This window comes from Notamacropus eugenii, chromosome 5, assembly GCF_028372415.1.
Source record: "Notamacropus eugenii isolate mMacEug1 chromosome 5, mMacEug1.pri_v2, whole genome shotgun sequence".
In the NCBI taxonomy this organism is placed as follows: Eukaryota; Metazoa; Chordata; class Mammalia; order Diprotodontia; family Macropodidae; genus Notamacropus; species Notamacropus eugenii.
In genome coordinates this window covers 27864835-27880779 of record NC_092876.1, presented here as the reverse complement: position 1 = coordinate 27880779, position 15945 = coordinate 27864835, and the positions used below count along the sequence as shown (strand labels likewise).

The following is a 15945-nucleotide window of genomic DNA, read 5'->3' as shown; positions in this document are numbered from 1 at the left end:
CTTTCCCTGTACTCTGAGATTCAACGATACCAGCCTTCTTGCTCTTCCACAAAATACTCTATCTCCTTATGCTGGGCATTAAGACTAGTTGTCCCCTTGCCTATAATTTCTTCCTTCCACATTTCTATCTCCTGACTTCTTTGGCTTCCTTCAAGTTTCAGCTAATATTGCACCTTCTACAAGAAGCCTTTCCCAATTCCCTTTAGTTCTAGTTCCTTGCATTTGTTGATTATTAACAATTTTTCTTGTGCAGTTTGTTTGTCCATAGTTGTTTCTCCTATTAGACTGCCCCTTAGAACAAGGACTGTCTTTTAACTTTCTTTCTATCCCCAGAGCATAGCATGATGCCTGGCACAGAGTTACTGCTGTTCAGCTGGTTTTCAGTCTTGTCCAATTCTTTATGACCCCATTTGGGCTTTTCTTGGCAGAGATACTAGAGGGGTTTGCCATTTCCTTCTCCAGCTCATTTGACAGATGAGAAAACTGAGGCAAACAGGGTGAAGTGACTTGCCCAGGGTCACACAACTAGGAAGTGTCAAAGGTCAGATTTGAACTAAAAAAGCTGAGATTTCCCGACTTGAGGTGTGGTGTTCTATCCACTGTAACACCTAGCCACCCTGGCATATAGTAGGCACTTTATAAATATTTGTTGACTGACTGACTGACTCACAATATGCTTGTTGACCCATCCCCTGCTATGATCCTTGATGACTTCGATGTTCGCATCAAATCATCCAAAACATCCAAACCTTCCACCTGCTTGACCAGTTGCCCTCATGTGCCTTCTGTCTCCACTCTACTTCAGCCTCCACAGAGGTCGACTGCCTTGTCTTTGAGCTTAGCATCTGCTCCCAAACTCTCCTGCTCCCATGGTCTTAAACGCTGTATCTCTCCACTCTGGCATCCAGCTACTGGCTTTCCATAGCTCCTGATGAGCCAACTCTTTGATCTAAAGCTAAAGCACCTCCCCACTCCCCCAGTGCATCACATCTGCTCTGGTTTCATTGTCTTCCCTCACCAGCGTTCACCCTATTAACAAGTTCAGCAAGGAACTGTCATCCACCTTCCAATCCCTTCTGAGTCTTCCACCTTCACATTTTACCAGTCTTCAATCCTAGTTCTTCCCTGAAATCTATTTTCTCAATGCCTAAACACTGAGAATTTCGCAATTTCCAAGCTACGGAATTACCTTGGAAAACATAATGAAACAATGGAAACTGATTCCCCGTCAGAGGAGTAACAAGGGCACAGCCCTGGGGCTTTGCTACAGTACACTGAGCTTTAGAGGATGCTAATAGTCCTTGGACATAGGTAGAAACAAGCTCAGTAAAGAAGCTTAGCAGCTTACTTAACCAATCAATCAATAAACATTTATTAAGCACCTGCTATGTGCCAGGCACTCTGCTAAGCACTGAAGATGCAAAAAGAGGTAAAAGAGAGCACCTGCCCTCAAGGAGTTATAGTCTAATGGTGGAGCCAACATGAAAACAAATACAGACAAAGCAAGCTATTTTAGCATTGTTCCGTCCTTTCAGTTATGTCTGACACTTCTTGACCCCATTTGGGGGGTTTTCTTGACAGAGATATTGAAGTGGTTTGCCATTTTCTTCTCCAGCTTATTTTACAGATAAGGAAACTAAGGCAAACAAGGTTAAGTGACTTGCCCAGGGTCCCACAGCTAGTATGTGTCTGAGGCTGGATTTAAACTCAGGAAGATGAGACTCTCTGACCCCAGACCCAGCACTCTATCCAGCGGGCCCTTAAAGCAAGCTATATACAGGATAAATAGGAAATAGCAAGAATCATTGAGATTAATTGGCTGCAACATGATTCAGTGTTCTTTCCTGGCCAGGATGTCCTCCACTGCTCTCTCCCCTGGAAGCATCCTCTCAGTGTTCAGCCAGATGCCCCAATGGGACCTTATGTCCTTAGGTCCACAGTCTCTCCTTAAGGGCTTTCCCTTACTGGAACACGTCTTTGCCTTTGGCTCATGCTCCAGACTCACCAATTGCTACGTATAGCTCCAAGCCCTCTACAAATTCAGGTTATTGAATCTCTTCTAGGGGCTCCACAATGCACGGACATCCTCTTTTTTGAGCACTCCCATCACAAAAACGTTATGTCCACCTCTTTTTTTGGAAGCTAATCTCACCCCCTACTTGGCTAAGAATGTAGACTCATAGGATTAAAGATTTTGAACTGAAAGAGAGGGTAAAAGACTTGCTTAAGGATACGAGCTAGTAAGCTCTGAAGGGAGATTTGGTTTCAAGTCTTTCAAAACTCCATGGGCTGAACTTTCTTTCTGGAGTTCCCTCATCTCCCTTGCTCCTAGCTTTAAAACCATTCTCCCCTTTTGTTGCTGCTAAAAGCTTAAAGAATGAGCTTCTCCTTTCTAACATATATGTGCACATATACATATGTGTGTATATATATATATATATATATATATATATATATATATATATATATACATAGGCATATCCAGGGGTGGGGAACCTGCAGCCTCAAGGCCACATATGGGGTCCTCTAGTTCCTCAAGTGCGGCCATGTGACTGAATCTAAACTTCGCAGAACAAATCCCCTTAATAAAAGGATTTGTTCTGTAAAATTTGGACTCAATCAAAAGGCTGCACCCAACGGGTGTATGTATATATATATTATACATGTATGTTACAAAGGAGAATCTTGTTCTTTCAAAAAACAAAATGTATGAATAAATTCTAATGTATACACACACATATTAGGATTTATTCATGCATCTTATTTTTTATACCAGTCATGTCTCAGCACTCCTCCATAAAACCATTACTTGTCACAAAGAAATAGAGTTAAAGCAAACCAACCAAATCTGACAGCATTTGTGACATTCCATTACCCGTCATCCCCCGCCACTCTACAAAGAGACAGGAAGTTTGTTTCAGCAGCAGTCTTCCTAAACTAGTATTCATCATTATCGTATTGAATCTCAGTTCAGCTGCTTTTTGATGCTGTTTTCATTTGCGTTCATGTCGTCCTCTTAAATGTTTTCTTGTCTCTACTCATTTTGATCTTTCGATTCAAATATCTTCCCCCCATTTCTCTAAATTTCTTGTATTCATCTTTTTAGATGTATCCCATTATGTCCATGGAAGACAAGTTGTTCAACCAGTCCCAAATGAGGCTCCATTTTGTTTCTTTTTTATTTCCACCATTGAAAAAAGTTCTTTGGTAAAATTTTAGTCAGTCTGTCAAGAATTAGTTCTTAAAAGCCTCTTACATACCAGGGACTGTGCTAAATGTTGGGGATACAGAGAAAGGCAAAAACTAGTTCCTGCCCTCAGAGAGCTCACTGTCTAATGGCAGAGACACAGCAAACAGCTGTGTACTAACAAGATGTAGGTGGGACAGGAGATAATCAACAGAAGAAAGGCATTAAAATGATGGGGGCTCAGAAAAGGCTTCCTGTAGAGGTGGATGGGTAGCTGGATGGCATAGTGGTTAGGGAACTGGGCCTGGAGTCAAGATGACCTGAGTCAAATTCCAGCCCCAGATACTCACTAGCTGTGTGACCCTGAGCAAGTAATTCAACTCTGTTTGCCTCGATTTCCTCATCTGGAAAACGAGGTGGAGAAGGAAATGGCAAACCACTCCAGTATCTTTGTCAAGAAAACCCCATATGGGGTCATGAAGCATTGGACTTGACTGAAAGGACTGAACAACAGAAGGTGGGATGTTGGGTGGGAGATTCATGAAAGCCAGGAGGCAGAGATGAAGAGGGAGAGAATTTCATCATATATGGGATATTTTTTTCTGTGTTCGACCTCTTGGAGCAAGTCTATGTCTCATGGTTGCATGGTTGAATCAAGGGGTATGAACATTTCATAGCTTTTCTCACATAATTCCATGCTTTTCAGAAAGATCAGACACATTTGCAGCTCCACCAATAATGAATGAGTGTGCTCATCTTCCTCCAGGTCCTCCCACAGACACTGTTCTGGTCTTTTTCAAATGTGGTCAATTTGAAAAGAATAAAGTAAAATGTCAGAGTAGTAATTTGCATTTTTTCTTATTAGTGACGTAGGGCTTTTTTTTCATGGAATGGTTGACAATTTGCATTTCTTATTTTGAGAATTGTCATATCCTTTGACAGTTACTGGGAACCACTTCTCAGCCTCTTTCCTCGTCTAGAAAAATGAGGAGGATGGATTTGATGGCCTCTAAAGTCCCTTTCAAATCTAAATTCATCACCCTGCATTCCTTTCTAAGGCTAATGCCCCTATTTCTACCCTTGGTCCCTTCCATCTCCTACCAGAATCACAGAATGGGAGGAACAGGGGCAGGTAACTGGTTGTCGTACAATTGTGTCTGACTCTTTGTGACCCAATTTGAGGTTTTCTCGGCAGACATGCTGGAGGGATTTGACATTTCCTTCTCCAGCTCATTTTACAGATAGGGAAAGTGAGGCAAACAGGATGAGGTGACTTGGTCAAGGTCACACAACTAATAAGTGTCTGATGTCAGATTTAAACTCAGGAAAATGAATCTTTCTGAATCCAGGCCCAGCACTCTATCTACTATGCCATCTAACTGCGTGATAGGTAGCTTAGTTCATCCCAAATTCCTTAATGAGAGAGAGGAAACAAACATTTATTAGGCACCAAGCCCTTTACAAATACTGCTTCATTTGATCACAACAATTCTGAGAGGTAGGTGCTATTATCATCCCCGTTTTACAGTTAATGAAACTGAGGCAAATGAAATTAAGTGAATTGCCAGGGTCATGAAGCTAGTAAGCATCTGAGAATTCAAGTCTTCCTGAGTCCAGGCCTAGTACTGTGTTCACAGGGCCATCTAGCCACTTCTAGGAGACAACACAAAAATGTGAATCAACTATTGCCCTTGGAGACGCAAGACTTGAGGTTCAAATCTCATCTATATGACCCTAGGCAAGCCTCAGTTTTCACATCTCTAAAGTAGGAACTATTATAATAAATATAAATTATACATGTGTATAAATAAAATGTAAATAAGTAGGAATATTATAATAAAACCCATCTAATAAGAATTTTTATGAATCAAGTGAGATTATATATGTGAAGGACTTCTGACACAATAAAGCTTATATAAATGATAGTGACTGTAATAGCTGCTGAAATTCACTTTATAATGTTTAGTTTGTGGCTGCTCTTGTAAATGATGATATAGTGACATTATTTGATAGTCAATGAACACATTCAAGCACACATCTGTAATTATGTTGATGGCTGAGACCTCCTTTCTCTTAAAATTAAGAAACCTGTGCATTTGAAGTTTCACTATAATCTTTGCTCTGATAAAAGTCTGGCTGTTATTCAAGATATGGAAGAAATTGCTACAAGTTTATTAAGATTATGAGCCATTCCCCACTAGGTAAATGTTTAAAATTTTCAAAAGAAGAAATGCAAGCTATAAGTGGCCATATGAAAGAAGGCTCCAAACCACTAATAATAAGAGAAATTCGGGTTGAAGCATTTCACCTCACACCCATCAGAGGAGCAAAGATGACAAAAGCCCCAAATGGTCAATGCTAGAGGGGCTGTGGGAAGGCTGGTACACTAGTGTCCTCCCGGTGGCATTATGAATTGGCTGAACTGTTGGAACAAACCAACTGTGACTGACACAAAGTTCCCACTCCTGGGCATATACCTCCAAGGAGGCTAAAAAAAAAAAAAAAAAAACAGAGGGAAAGATCCCATAGATGCAAAAATATCGATAGCAGAACTTTGTAGTTGAACTGGAAGGAAAGAAGACTCCTGTCACCTGTGGCTTATGAAGGCAATGGGGATAGCACTGCACCACAAGAAAGGTGGAATAGGGAGAATTCAGAGAAACTTGGCAATATTCATGTGAACTTGGAAGTCTTCAAGCAGCAGCTGCATAACCACGTCAGATGGGTGGATTGCAGTAGGGATTCCTTGGGGGGTGAATTGGATTCAGTGGCTGCTGAGATAGATCTCTTCTAACTCTGACATTCTCTCAGAACTGACACAGAGCAAAGTAAATTGAACTGGACAGGGGATTTTCACAATGATCACAACTATGCAAAGAAAAACTATCCAAAGACTTCAGAAGTCTGATCAACACAGTGACCAAGTGATGGATCGTAGAGGCAGAATAACACTTAAAATTAAAAGTTTAAAATTAAAAGAATAACTTTTAAAACAAGCCCAAGGTGTTTATTCACTTGCTTAACTGTACTTTTGTTACAGGTTAGGTTTCTTTGGAGGAGATGGGGAGAGCAGAGAGACAAGAGTCATTGGAAAGGAATAGTGATGTTAAAAAAGGAATAATAAAAAATATTAAAAGAAAAAAATCACTGTAGTTAGCAGTTCAATTTTGAACTGGCCTGAAGGTGGACTTTGGGGCTTGAGCTACTGTACCAAGGGAGCTGAACTTAGAAGGGTAGATATTTACCCCTTAATAGCATCAGAGGTTGGGGCAGTTGGGTGTGTGGGAGGTGATGAATTTGTGATTATACTCAGGCTGGGTAGCTCAGTGGCGAAGCCAGGACTGGAGTCCAGAAGACCTAAGTTCAAATGTAGCCTCAGATGCTTATTAGCTAGGCAAATTGCTTCACCCTGTTTGCCTCAGTTTCCTCATCTGTAAAATGAGCTGGAGAAGGAAATGGCCAACCACCCCAATATCTCTGCCAAGAAAATCTCAAATGGGGTCATACAGAGCCAGGCATGATTAAACAACAACAGTACCAACGCCGCTTTGACAGAGGCGCCATTTCTATATTCTTCGACTAAGGCAGGCAGTAGACTAAACCCACTGGTCAGACCACTCTTTCATGGCATGCAGAGCCAAGGGAGAAATCAGAACACTGAGGACAGATGAGACAATCCCAGATTGCCCAGTTTTCCAACAGGGCCCTCAACGGAACATTCAGTAAAGGAATGGTCAAGGCCTGTCCTCCGGGACCTCCCAGACATTGCCCCTGGCCCTGAAAAGGAGTCAGGAGGAAAGTCCACTAAGTGCAGAGAGCAAAAGGAGACGAGGATATCAGCTTAAGTTGGCTGCTACCCAACCCAGCAAAGATGACCTCTATCTCAGAGGATAAGTCCAGGCTGTTGAAGCCAAAGGGCAGTGTCTTCAACCACAGGCCAGGAGGTATGGTCAGTGTGCTAATCTGAGGACCAAGAGAAAAACTGACTCCATGAGCCCATGTTTACAGCCTCGGTGGGTATAGACAGGGACCTAGGGAATTGGAGTGTGGCCATTTGGGAATATATAGCATAGAAATGGCAAAGGGGACCTCAACTTCTCTGTGCCTCAGTGTCTCCATCTGTAAAATAAGGGATCTCTGTGGTCCTACGCAGCTCTCATCCTTTGGTATACCCTCTTTTCTGCTCCCTTCCAGAGGACAGGAGAGGAGGAAGGGAAAAGGAGGAAGGCAGCAGCAGGGAGGGAAGAGAAGGAAACTGAAACTAATAATAACATCTAGAATTTATACAGGATTTTAAGCTCTTGCAAAGTACTTTACAAACATCTCATTAATCCTCCCAACAACCTACTATTCTCCCTGATTTTACAAATGAGGAAACTGAGGCAAACAGAGGTTCAGTGACTTGCCTAGGCTCACACACCTAGTAAGTGAGGCCGGGTTTGACCTCAGGTCTGCCTGATCCCAGGTCCACTGCTATAGCCAGTGTGCCACCTAGCACAGAAGGGAAAGTGGAACATGGAGAAAGGAGGGAAAAGAGAAGAGGAGGCCCTTCCTGGCCTTGCACACAAAGCTGCGGGGCTGTTGCCTCCAGCCTCCACTTTGTACCTATGCCCTGGCCTGGGTCCATTTCAGCCGGGCACACTGGGTCGCACCAGGGTTACCGACAGAAAAACAAGCCGGGCACTGCTTCTCCCGAGCTCCCGCTCCAGTACAGCGAGGTCTCGGCTCCAAGGCAGCGGGAAGGGCCCGCTGGGCTGGGGCGCGGGCACAAAGCGGGTGGCATCCCGTTTGCGGGCTTCTGCCTGTCGCACCACCGGACGGTGCCAAGGCCCTGGCAGGTGGGGGCTGCGGCTCCACGAGAGCTGCTGGCGGGGCCAGGCTGGAGCGGAGGGGGAGGGCAGGATGGGGCTCGTGGGCACACCGTCCCCAGGGACCGACGCGAGGTGGTGCCCAAGGTGGCTCGGCCCGGCTGGCACACGCCCTCTCCTCCCGCGCCTCGTAGCTTCAGCAAGGCTGGCTCGCCCGCCCCGGGGCAGCTGGTTGTGGCGGGGATGGCCCCCTGGATGCCGAACACGGGAGGAGGGGAGGAAGGCGAGAGCAGGAGGACAGCCGCGGGAGGAGGCAGGGGGAGGAGGGAGGGGCAGGAGCGAGGAGATGCAGGCGCAGGAGAGGCGCGTTCCGACGTCGCGCTCTCATTGGCCAGTGGTTCCCACGGAAACCGCAGGGCTCCCTCCCCTCGGGGAAAGGAGCGACGCACCCAGGCGCAAGCGCAGTGAGGAGCAGTAGCTCCCGCAGTGTCCCGCCGTCCTCCCTCCCTTTCCTCGGGAACTCAGGGCTAGAGCGCCCCCCTCCACCTCAGCAGTCTCCTGCCCTGTTTCTTCCATCATCCACAACCCCCACCAGCTTCATTAGGTTGCTGCCCGAGGGCTTTGCGCCTGCGCCGGAGTTCGGGGGTGGATGCGTGTCCTTAGCGCTAGGGTAGCGTAAGAAGCCAAGGAAGTCCCGCGCCTGCGCAGAGAGAGGAGGCTGGAGCCCCAAGGGAGGTAGGGAAGGGAACAGAGGAAGGAGGTCCTGCGCCTGCGCCTTGAGTCGGGTCTCTAGTGGCCAAAGACCCGCAGGAGGCGGAGGTTCTGGGGAAGAGTGGAGAAGGAGGAGCTTCTGCGCCTGCGCCTGCGCCTTGGGTCTGGCGGAGAGAGAAGGCGCCGGTGGAGCGCACCGTTGTGCGCCTGCGCCGTGGACCCAGCGAGGGCGGTGGACCCAGCCGAGGGCGGCGTGCGCGGGACCGCGAGGAGGCGACGGGGCACGAGGCCGGCGGGGCGGGGCGGGGCCGGGCGGGGCGGGGAGGGGGAGGGGCCGGCGGGGCAACTGCGGAGGCGGCGGCGGAGCGGGCGGCCTGGGAGGGAGCTGCTGCTGCAGGAGCGCCTGGAGCCCCGGCCAGGGCGGGGGCTGGTGAGTCACCCCCGGCGCCCCGAACTGGGGGTGCACCCCACCGCGGACCCCATACCCCGCGCCCCTAGTGCCCCAGACTGCGGGTGTACCCCACCGCGGACCCCGTGCCCCGCATCCCTAGTGCCCCAAACTGGGGGTGCATCCTGGATTCCTAGTGCCCCAAACTGGGGGTTCATCCCAGCCAGGAGCACCATACCCTGCACTCCTAGTGCCCCAAACTGGGGGTTCATCCCAGCCAGGAGCACCATACCCTGCACTCCTAGTGCCCCAAACTGGGGGTTCATCCCAGCCAGGAGCACCATGCCCTGTACTCCTAGTGCCCCAAACTGGGGGTGTACCCCCACCAATGAGCCCTACATCCTAGCATCCCAAACTCAGGAATGCACTCCACCCAAACCCCCCAGACTCTGTACCCCTACTACTTAGGACTGGGGGACCCTGCTGCATCCCCCACCCATAGCTTTCATGACCCCCAAAACCTTATTTTCTAGTGCTCCAAACTCAGGGGGTAAACCCCTATCTTTGACTTCCCAGGACCCCAAGCACCCTGCATCCCCCTGGTGCCCAAGATGAAGGGAGAGGACTCTGCTTCACTCTCCCAAAGGTCCACATATCATAGTGCCCAGGACCACTGTACCCCTACCCATGGGCCCTGCACACTCTAGTGCCCATGACTGGGGGGGGGTTTGCTGTGTCCAACCCATGGTCCCCAGGACTCCATACCCCTTGTACCTCTCAAATTCTCTGTACCTGTTAGTACTCAGAACTGGGGGAACCCTACTATACCCCCATAGCCACTAGGACCTCCATACCTTGCATCCCCTAGTGCCCAACACTGGAGGGGCTCCCCTGTACCCCTACCCAAGGCCCCCAGGACCTTGTGTACCCTTCTAGGGCCCAGACCCTGGGAGGTACACTCTCACCTATGATTCTCAGGAGTCCACACCCCTTACACCCTTGCAAGTCTCCAGTGCCCACCTGGGGACTGACCCATGTACCCACCTAGTGCCTAGAAGGGGGGACCCTGCTGCACTCCCACTCATGGCCTCCAGGATTCCTTCATTCCTATAGCCCCTTGTGCCCCAAGACCCCCAGAGCACACTCCCATCTGTGGTCCCCAAGACCTCCATGCCCCATGGTTCCCCCCAGTGGTCCGGACCACCCTGCTACACCCCCATTCATGGTCTATAGGACCTCCATGCCAGTGCTCAGGACCTCAATAGTACAACCTCAGCCTCTGGTCTCCAAGACTCCCTACCTTATGCACCCCTTTGGTCCCAAAACTCCCCTATACCCCCCAAGCCCCATCCTCCTTTCCTCCTCAACACTTCCCAGTTGACCTTCCCTTAGTACTCCACTTCCCTGATCCCCAAGATCCTCTGTTGGGGTACTCAGCTTTGGTCCCCACATCCCCTTAGTAACCATCTTCTTTCCATCCCAGGAACCCTTGCTGGGGTACCTGCTCTACCCCCCACTTAGTACCTATTCCCTATCATCCCCAAGATACCCCCTTAGTCCCCAGGACCCCCTTCTCAGGTAACCCACTGTGCACCCCCCCTTCTCCCCATCTCTCTTCCCTTTCAAGGATTCCCCTTCTGGCCTCCTCTACTATCCCTCCACTAGTCCCTAGACCCCTCTCCCCAGGTCTCCAGACCCCCTGTTCCATGTGCCCCTCTCCCAATGTAGCTGCCTTCCCCCCAGATTCCCCACACACACATCCCCCTCCTCAGGTTCCCTCTAGGGTACCCCCAACACCACCATTCTTCCTGGCTTATCTCTTACCCAGCCTCCTCTCCCAACTCCCATTGCCCCAATGGCTCATCTCTCCATCATGCCCGGGCCCCACTGTGTTCCCTCAGCACCCCAAGTCTTCCTTACGACAGACCCCCTCCATGTTCTCCATCTCCCTTCATCCTTTCCAGCCAGTCTCATGTTACTCAGTCTGCCCCCACTGTTGCCTAGTCCCCTGGTGTTCTTTGGCCCCCCCCAATTGTTCTGTAGTTCCTCCAGGCTTTTTAGGGTTCTCCAGCCTCCCTCCCACTGTTCCCTGGTCCCCCGGGGTTCTCAGCATTCTCCGATCCCCCCTCACTGTTCCCTGGTCCTCAGTCTTATTCAATACAATCTGACAACTCCAGTATTTGAGGCACTGTACCAGCCTTTCTTGGAGCTCTCCTCCCAGGCCTTCTTAGATTTTCCCACATCTCCCCCCAGGTCTGATCCAGTGTCTGCCAGAGGTTCCCTCACTCCGTCCCCTTCATACCCTTCTGCCCAGGCTGCTCCAGTTTTTGCACCTGCTGTCTGTCTCCCCGAGTCGCCTCTGTACCCTGCTCAGCCATTCAGGGACAGGCCCTAGGCATCAGATCCTGGCCTTGTCTGCCTCTAGTGTCCACTCCCTTGCTATCTGGCCCTGAGCCAGGGCTTCCTGTCCCCAGCTCCTGTGTAGTGAGGTGCTCTTCATGCCACTGCCTCTACTCATGGCCAGAGGACTGGGGAAACAGAAGAACTGAGGATGTGGCTGGACACAGGGGAGAGGTCAGCTGAGGGAGGGAAGGCAGCCAGATAGAAAGGAGGGGGTGACATGGGGTGGGGAAGCCCCAGACAGGTCAGAGTTCAGTCAGTGTAAGTGGGAGGAGGACAGGCTAACGAGTCCTCTTCCAGTAGGGAAGGTGGAAGAAGTAAGTTTTCCTTCCTTTCCCTCCCATCCTCTTCAAGGCTCTCCCCCAGTCTCCTGGAGGAAGGAGAGATGGCCCAATGGGGGGGAAACAGTCAAAGGAGATATTGGCACATGGGCAGAGGAGGGAAATTGTAGGATCTGCTTCAGGGGTGGGCATGGCTGGACAAGAAAGATGGGTGGACAGTGGGAGGTGGGGGGATGCCCCAGTATCTAGAAGCAGGTGATGATCCGGTGGGAGCAGGAGGAGAGAGCCAGCTGGGACTGGAGAAACCTAGGCAGGGGCAGTGCCAAGGGAGCTGATAGGACACACAAGGGAGAGGAGATGATTGAATGAGAAGGGGATACTCAGGGAGGAGGGAAGAGTTGGATGGCTGGTGTAAAGAGGAGGGGGAGATGAGGTGGACACACCTGAAGGGTGATGTTGAGCTGATGAGAAGGGAGCTGACTAAGCTGAAGGGGAAGGCACTCGTTGGGGACGGGGGAGGCCGTCAGATGAAGGGAGAGCATCCTTCTGTTGGGGGAGGAAGGGAAGGCTCCTGTTGGGTCTTTGGGGATGGAGGTGGCCTCTATTCCCCAGTCACTCCCTCCCTGTGTCTGCTTCCCTCACAGCCCCCAATGCAGGAAAAGGCCTTGGACCGGTTGTGGGCATCAGCAGCAGCATGGCAGGCGAGGTGGAGGAGATCACCCGCCTTCGAAAGCCACGCTTCTCCTATGAGGAGAACCAGATCCTGATCCAAGAGGTGCGGGCCAACTACTCCCAGCTGTACGGCACCCAGAGCCGCCGGGTCACGGTGGCCGAGCGGAGGCGGGTGTGGGAGGGCATCGCCGCCAAAATCAATGGCATCACCAGCTGGAAGCGCACAGGCCAGGAGGTGCAGAAACGGTGGAATGACTTCAAGCGCAGGACCAAGGAGAAGCTAGCCAGGGTCCCCCACTCCACGCAGGGCAGCGGGGTTGGGCCTGGAGCCTCGGAGGAGTCCTTCTCTGCAGAGGAGGAGACCATCTTTGCCATCCTGGGACCTGGTGTGGTGGGGGGACCTGAGCTCCACACTGGCCCCTCAACCTCCTTCCACCCACCTCCCCCAGCAGGCCCCTTCCCTCATCGCTACCTGCTGGGGGGAGAGCAGCGGCCAGCTGGTGAGTGGGGGTGGGGCAGAGATGGGGAAGGGGTGAGGCTAACCATCTGAGACTTCATCACTGCCATGCTGGCTGGCATTTGTATTAAGGTTTAGAATGAGGGGAGAGTTAGGTATATGTGGATCTCCTCGTGTGAGCCTCACTACGACCTTGTGAGCTTTTACAAATGAGGAAACTGAGACTGAGAGGTCACACAGCTTGTAAGACCTGGAGACAGGATTGGAACTCGGGTTTTCAAAGACCATGGGGATGGGCCATAGGATACAGTGTTCCAATCTCAATCAGCTACTTACTCATTCTTGTGTGATTCTTTGTGTCACTGAGATGAAGGACTTCTAGGTGGCCCAGCGGATCTAGAGCACTGGGCCTGGAGCAGGACCTGAGTTCAAATTCACACTCTTACTAGCTGTGTGACCCTGGGCCAGTCACTTGCCCCTGTTTGCCTCAGTTTCCTCATCTGTAAAATGAAATGGCAAACCACTCCAGTACATTTGCCAAGAAAACCCCGAAAGGAAGCATGAAGAGTCAGACAAGATTGAACATCACCAGCACCACTGAGATGAGTCCCTTCTGCATTCCATGCCTCCATTTTTCTAAAATCAGGGTGTAGGCCTCGGTCTGAATGTCAGAAGAGCTTTAGATTAGAGGTTGTCAGGCCAGGGAGGCATCTTAAAGGTTCCGTACCCCCCACAGGAGAGAAGGGATGAGTTGCTCCTTGGGATGTTAGGATGCTGGCTCATCAGAGCAGAAAGGGACTTTGGAGGGTCATCCATACCAGCGTCCCCTGTTGTACACTTGAGCCAAGTGAGACCCAGAGAGGGGAGGAAATTTGCCCAGAGTAACAGCAGGCCTTTGGGGTCTGAGGGCTCTGAGCCAAGGCAGGATTGCCAAGTGGCTTTGTCAAATTAGGTACCCTTTTCCCTGGACAGAGAGCCAATCCCTCCATAGGGCACATGTAGCCATACCCTAAGCTCAGGTGCCACGCCTCCAGTGGCTGGTGGGGAGTGGGCATCTTGGCTCCATGCTGACATTGAAAGGTGGAAACCTGGTGCTGGGGCCCTCTCCTCATTCCATCCCCTCTCCCCGGAACCAGAGAGGGCCTCATCTTCAGAAGAGCCTTGCCCCAGGCCATGCCCCAATTCCTCAGCTCAGTTGAGGGCTGATCAGAGAAGATAGCGGGTAGACTAGCAGTTCCTCCAGCTGTGCTGGTTCATACAACTCTTTTTTCTGCAGAAACTTCTGTCCGGAGCAAGGCCTGCAGCAGCCCCGAGCCATCGGCCCGCCCTCCCTGCTACCCCTTGGATGGCATCCTCCTTCGTCCCAAAGAGCGGGATTCCCCGCCCCCTCCTCCTGCCCGGGCCCCAGACCAGGCAGCCCTGCAAATTGTTCAGCTCCCTCAGCTGGCCCCATCACCACCTCCTCATCCCCCGTGTCCAGGTCCCTCTCCTTCCAGCCTCCCACCGCCACCCCCCTTGCCACCCACCCTAGATCCTTCACTGGACTTCCTCCGCGCCCAGCGGGAGACGGCGGAGGCAATCCGTGAATTAGAAGGCACTTTGCGCCAGGGACTGGCTAAATTGAGCGATGTCCTCAGCGCCCTCCTGCCTCTCTTGGCTGGCCCAGAGCCACCTGTGCCCCTACCTGCTGCCGGGCTGGCCCCGGCCCACCCCAAGGTGGAGACCTCACCAGAACCCTCGGCATTAGCTGTTGAGGAAGAAGAGGAAGCAGCCATAGTGGGGACCCCCCAAGGGGTGGAGGGGGGTACTCGGCCTCCTCTACCCAGAGATTCACCTCCAGTGAAGAGGAGGAAAGGTTTCCCAACACGAAAACGGAGAGGAAGGTGGAAGAACATGTGATAGTTCTGGCGGGGATATCTGACCCCTGTTTCTGGTCTCCCACCACCCTCTGCCCTGCTTGACTCACTTCAGGGGGGAGGAGGAGACTCAACACTGCTTGTAACCGATTCCAGTGGGTTCCAGTCCCTTTAGCTGCTCCCTCCTGTTGCTCTCTGTCCCCACCACCCCCTCTGGGGCTGTGCCACCCACAATCCCTATCTAGTGCCTGATTTTCTTTAGCATTAGTCCCAAGTTTCATAGAATTAGGAAATGGAGGGGACTTTGGAGTCCCCATTGCCCAACTCCCTCATTTTAGAGAGGAGGAATGAAGCCCAGAGAGATGGAGAGAGTTGTCCAAAGTTCCCCATAACATCAAAGTGGCAAAGCCAGATTCAGACCTAAACCCTCAGACTCCAGATGCAGGGTTCTTTCCCACAATTCCATGCTGCCTCCCCTTAGTCAGACACATGCCCAGCCTCCCCAAGTATCACAGTCTTAGGAGTATCCCCATCTTGGACGTGCAAAGCCGTCACTTTAATCTTATTTATTATTGTTCTGTGGGAGGTGGGGTTAGGGGGTCTGTGATCCCCTTATCCACCAGGTGGAACTCCCACCCAATCCTCCCAGCTCGTGGAGGCCTCTTGTCTCAGCCAGGGTTCCACCAATGTGCCTAGATAGCATCCGAACTCCAGGTTCAGAAGCCACAGGCAAGACATGGGGACATCAGGAGCTCCCTGCCCCTCCTAGCACACCAGAGGGGCTAAGTCCCCAGGGCCCTGCAGGCCTTAGGCCTTCCTGCTACCACTCCGTGCCCGCCTTCTTCTCCCCACCAGAACAAAATATCAATAAACTATTTTTCAATACAAAGCCTGTGACTGGTCTCAGGGGGCCTGTAGTGACAATACCAGACTTTCAGTGAATGTCCTTTGCAAAGGACCTTTCCGACATTTGAGCTGTCCAACCTTGGACTAGGGGAGCCCTCCTCTCTTTTATGGACCGGGACGCGAAGTCTAGAGGGGGTTGGTTATTGGCTGGAAGTGGCAGGGGCAGGCAGCATTTCAAGCCAGGTCTTCCCGACTCCCAGGCGTCAATCACATCCTGAGGGTTCCCCGGGACATCCTAGTTCTGACGCCGGAGCTGGGCACTCGGGATCGCTGTCTAGT

The 15945-nt window shown here is 51.0% G+C and overlaps 1 protein-coding gene across 4 annotated transcripts; it reads left to right on the top strand.

The window, feature by feature from the left end:
* Positions 1-8484: 8484 nt before the first annotated feature.
* On the top strand, positions 8485-15649 carry MYPOP (Myb related transcription factor, partner of profilin). 4 transcript variants are annotated; one of them, XM_072608043.1, is made up of 4 exons: positions 9062-9136; positions 11569-11668; positions 12420-12947; positions 14181-15649. In XM_072608043.1, the coding sequence occupies exons 3-4, from the start codon at positions 12470-12472 to the stop codon at positions 14801-14803; spliced, it is 1101 nt and encodes a 366-aa protein (XP_072464144.1). In that variant the 5' UTR covers positions 9062-9136; positions 11569-11668; positions 12420-12469; the 3' UTR covers positions 14804-15649. The 4 variants fall into 4 exon arrangements, with proteins under 4 accessions (XP_072464145.1, XP_072464142.1, XP_072464144.1 ...); XM_072608042.1 differs by having other exon boundaries at positions 9087-9136; positions 11348-11668; XM_072608044.1 differs by lacking the exons at positions 9062-9136; positions 11569-11668 and adding an exon at positions 8485-8730.
* Positions 15650-15945: the final 296 nt, after the last annotated feature.

What these genes read in the sequence shown, in the direction of transcription:
- MYPOP (XM_072608044.1), top strand. Translation starts at nt 12,470, where the DNA reads ATGGCAGGCGAGGTGGAGGAGATCACCCGCCTTCGAAAGCCACGCTTC. An exon ending in GGGAGAGCAGCGGCCAGCTG is followed by an intron (nt 12,948 to 14,180) that starts GTGAGTGGGGGT and finishes TTTTTTCTGCAG; the next exon opens with AAACTTCTGTCCGGAGCAAG.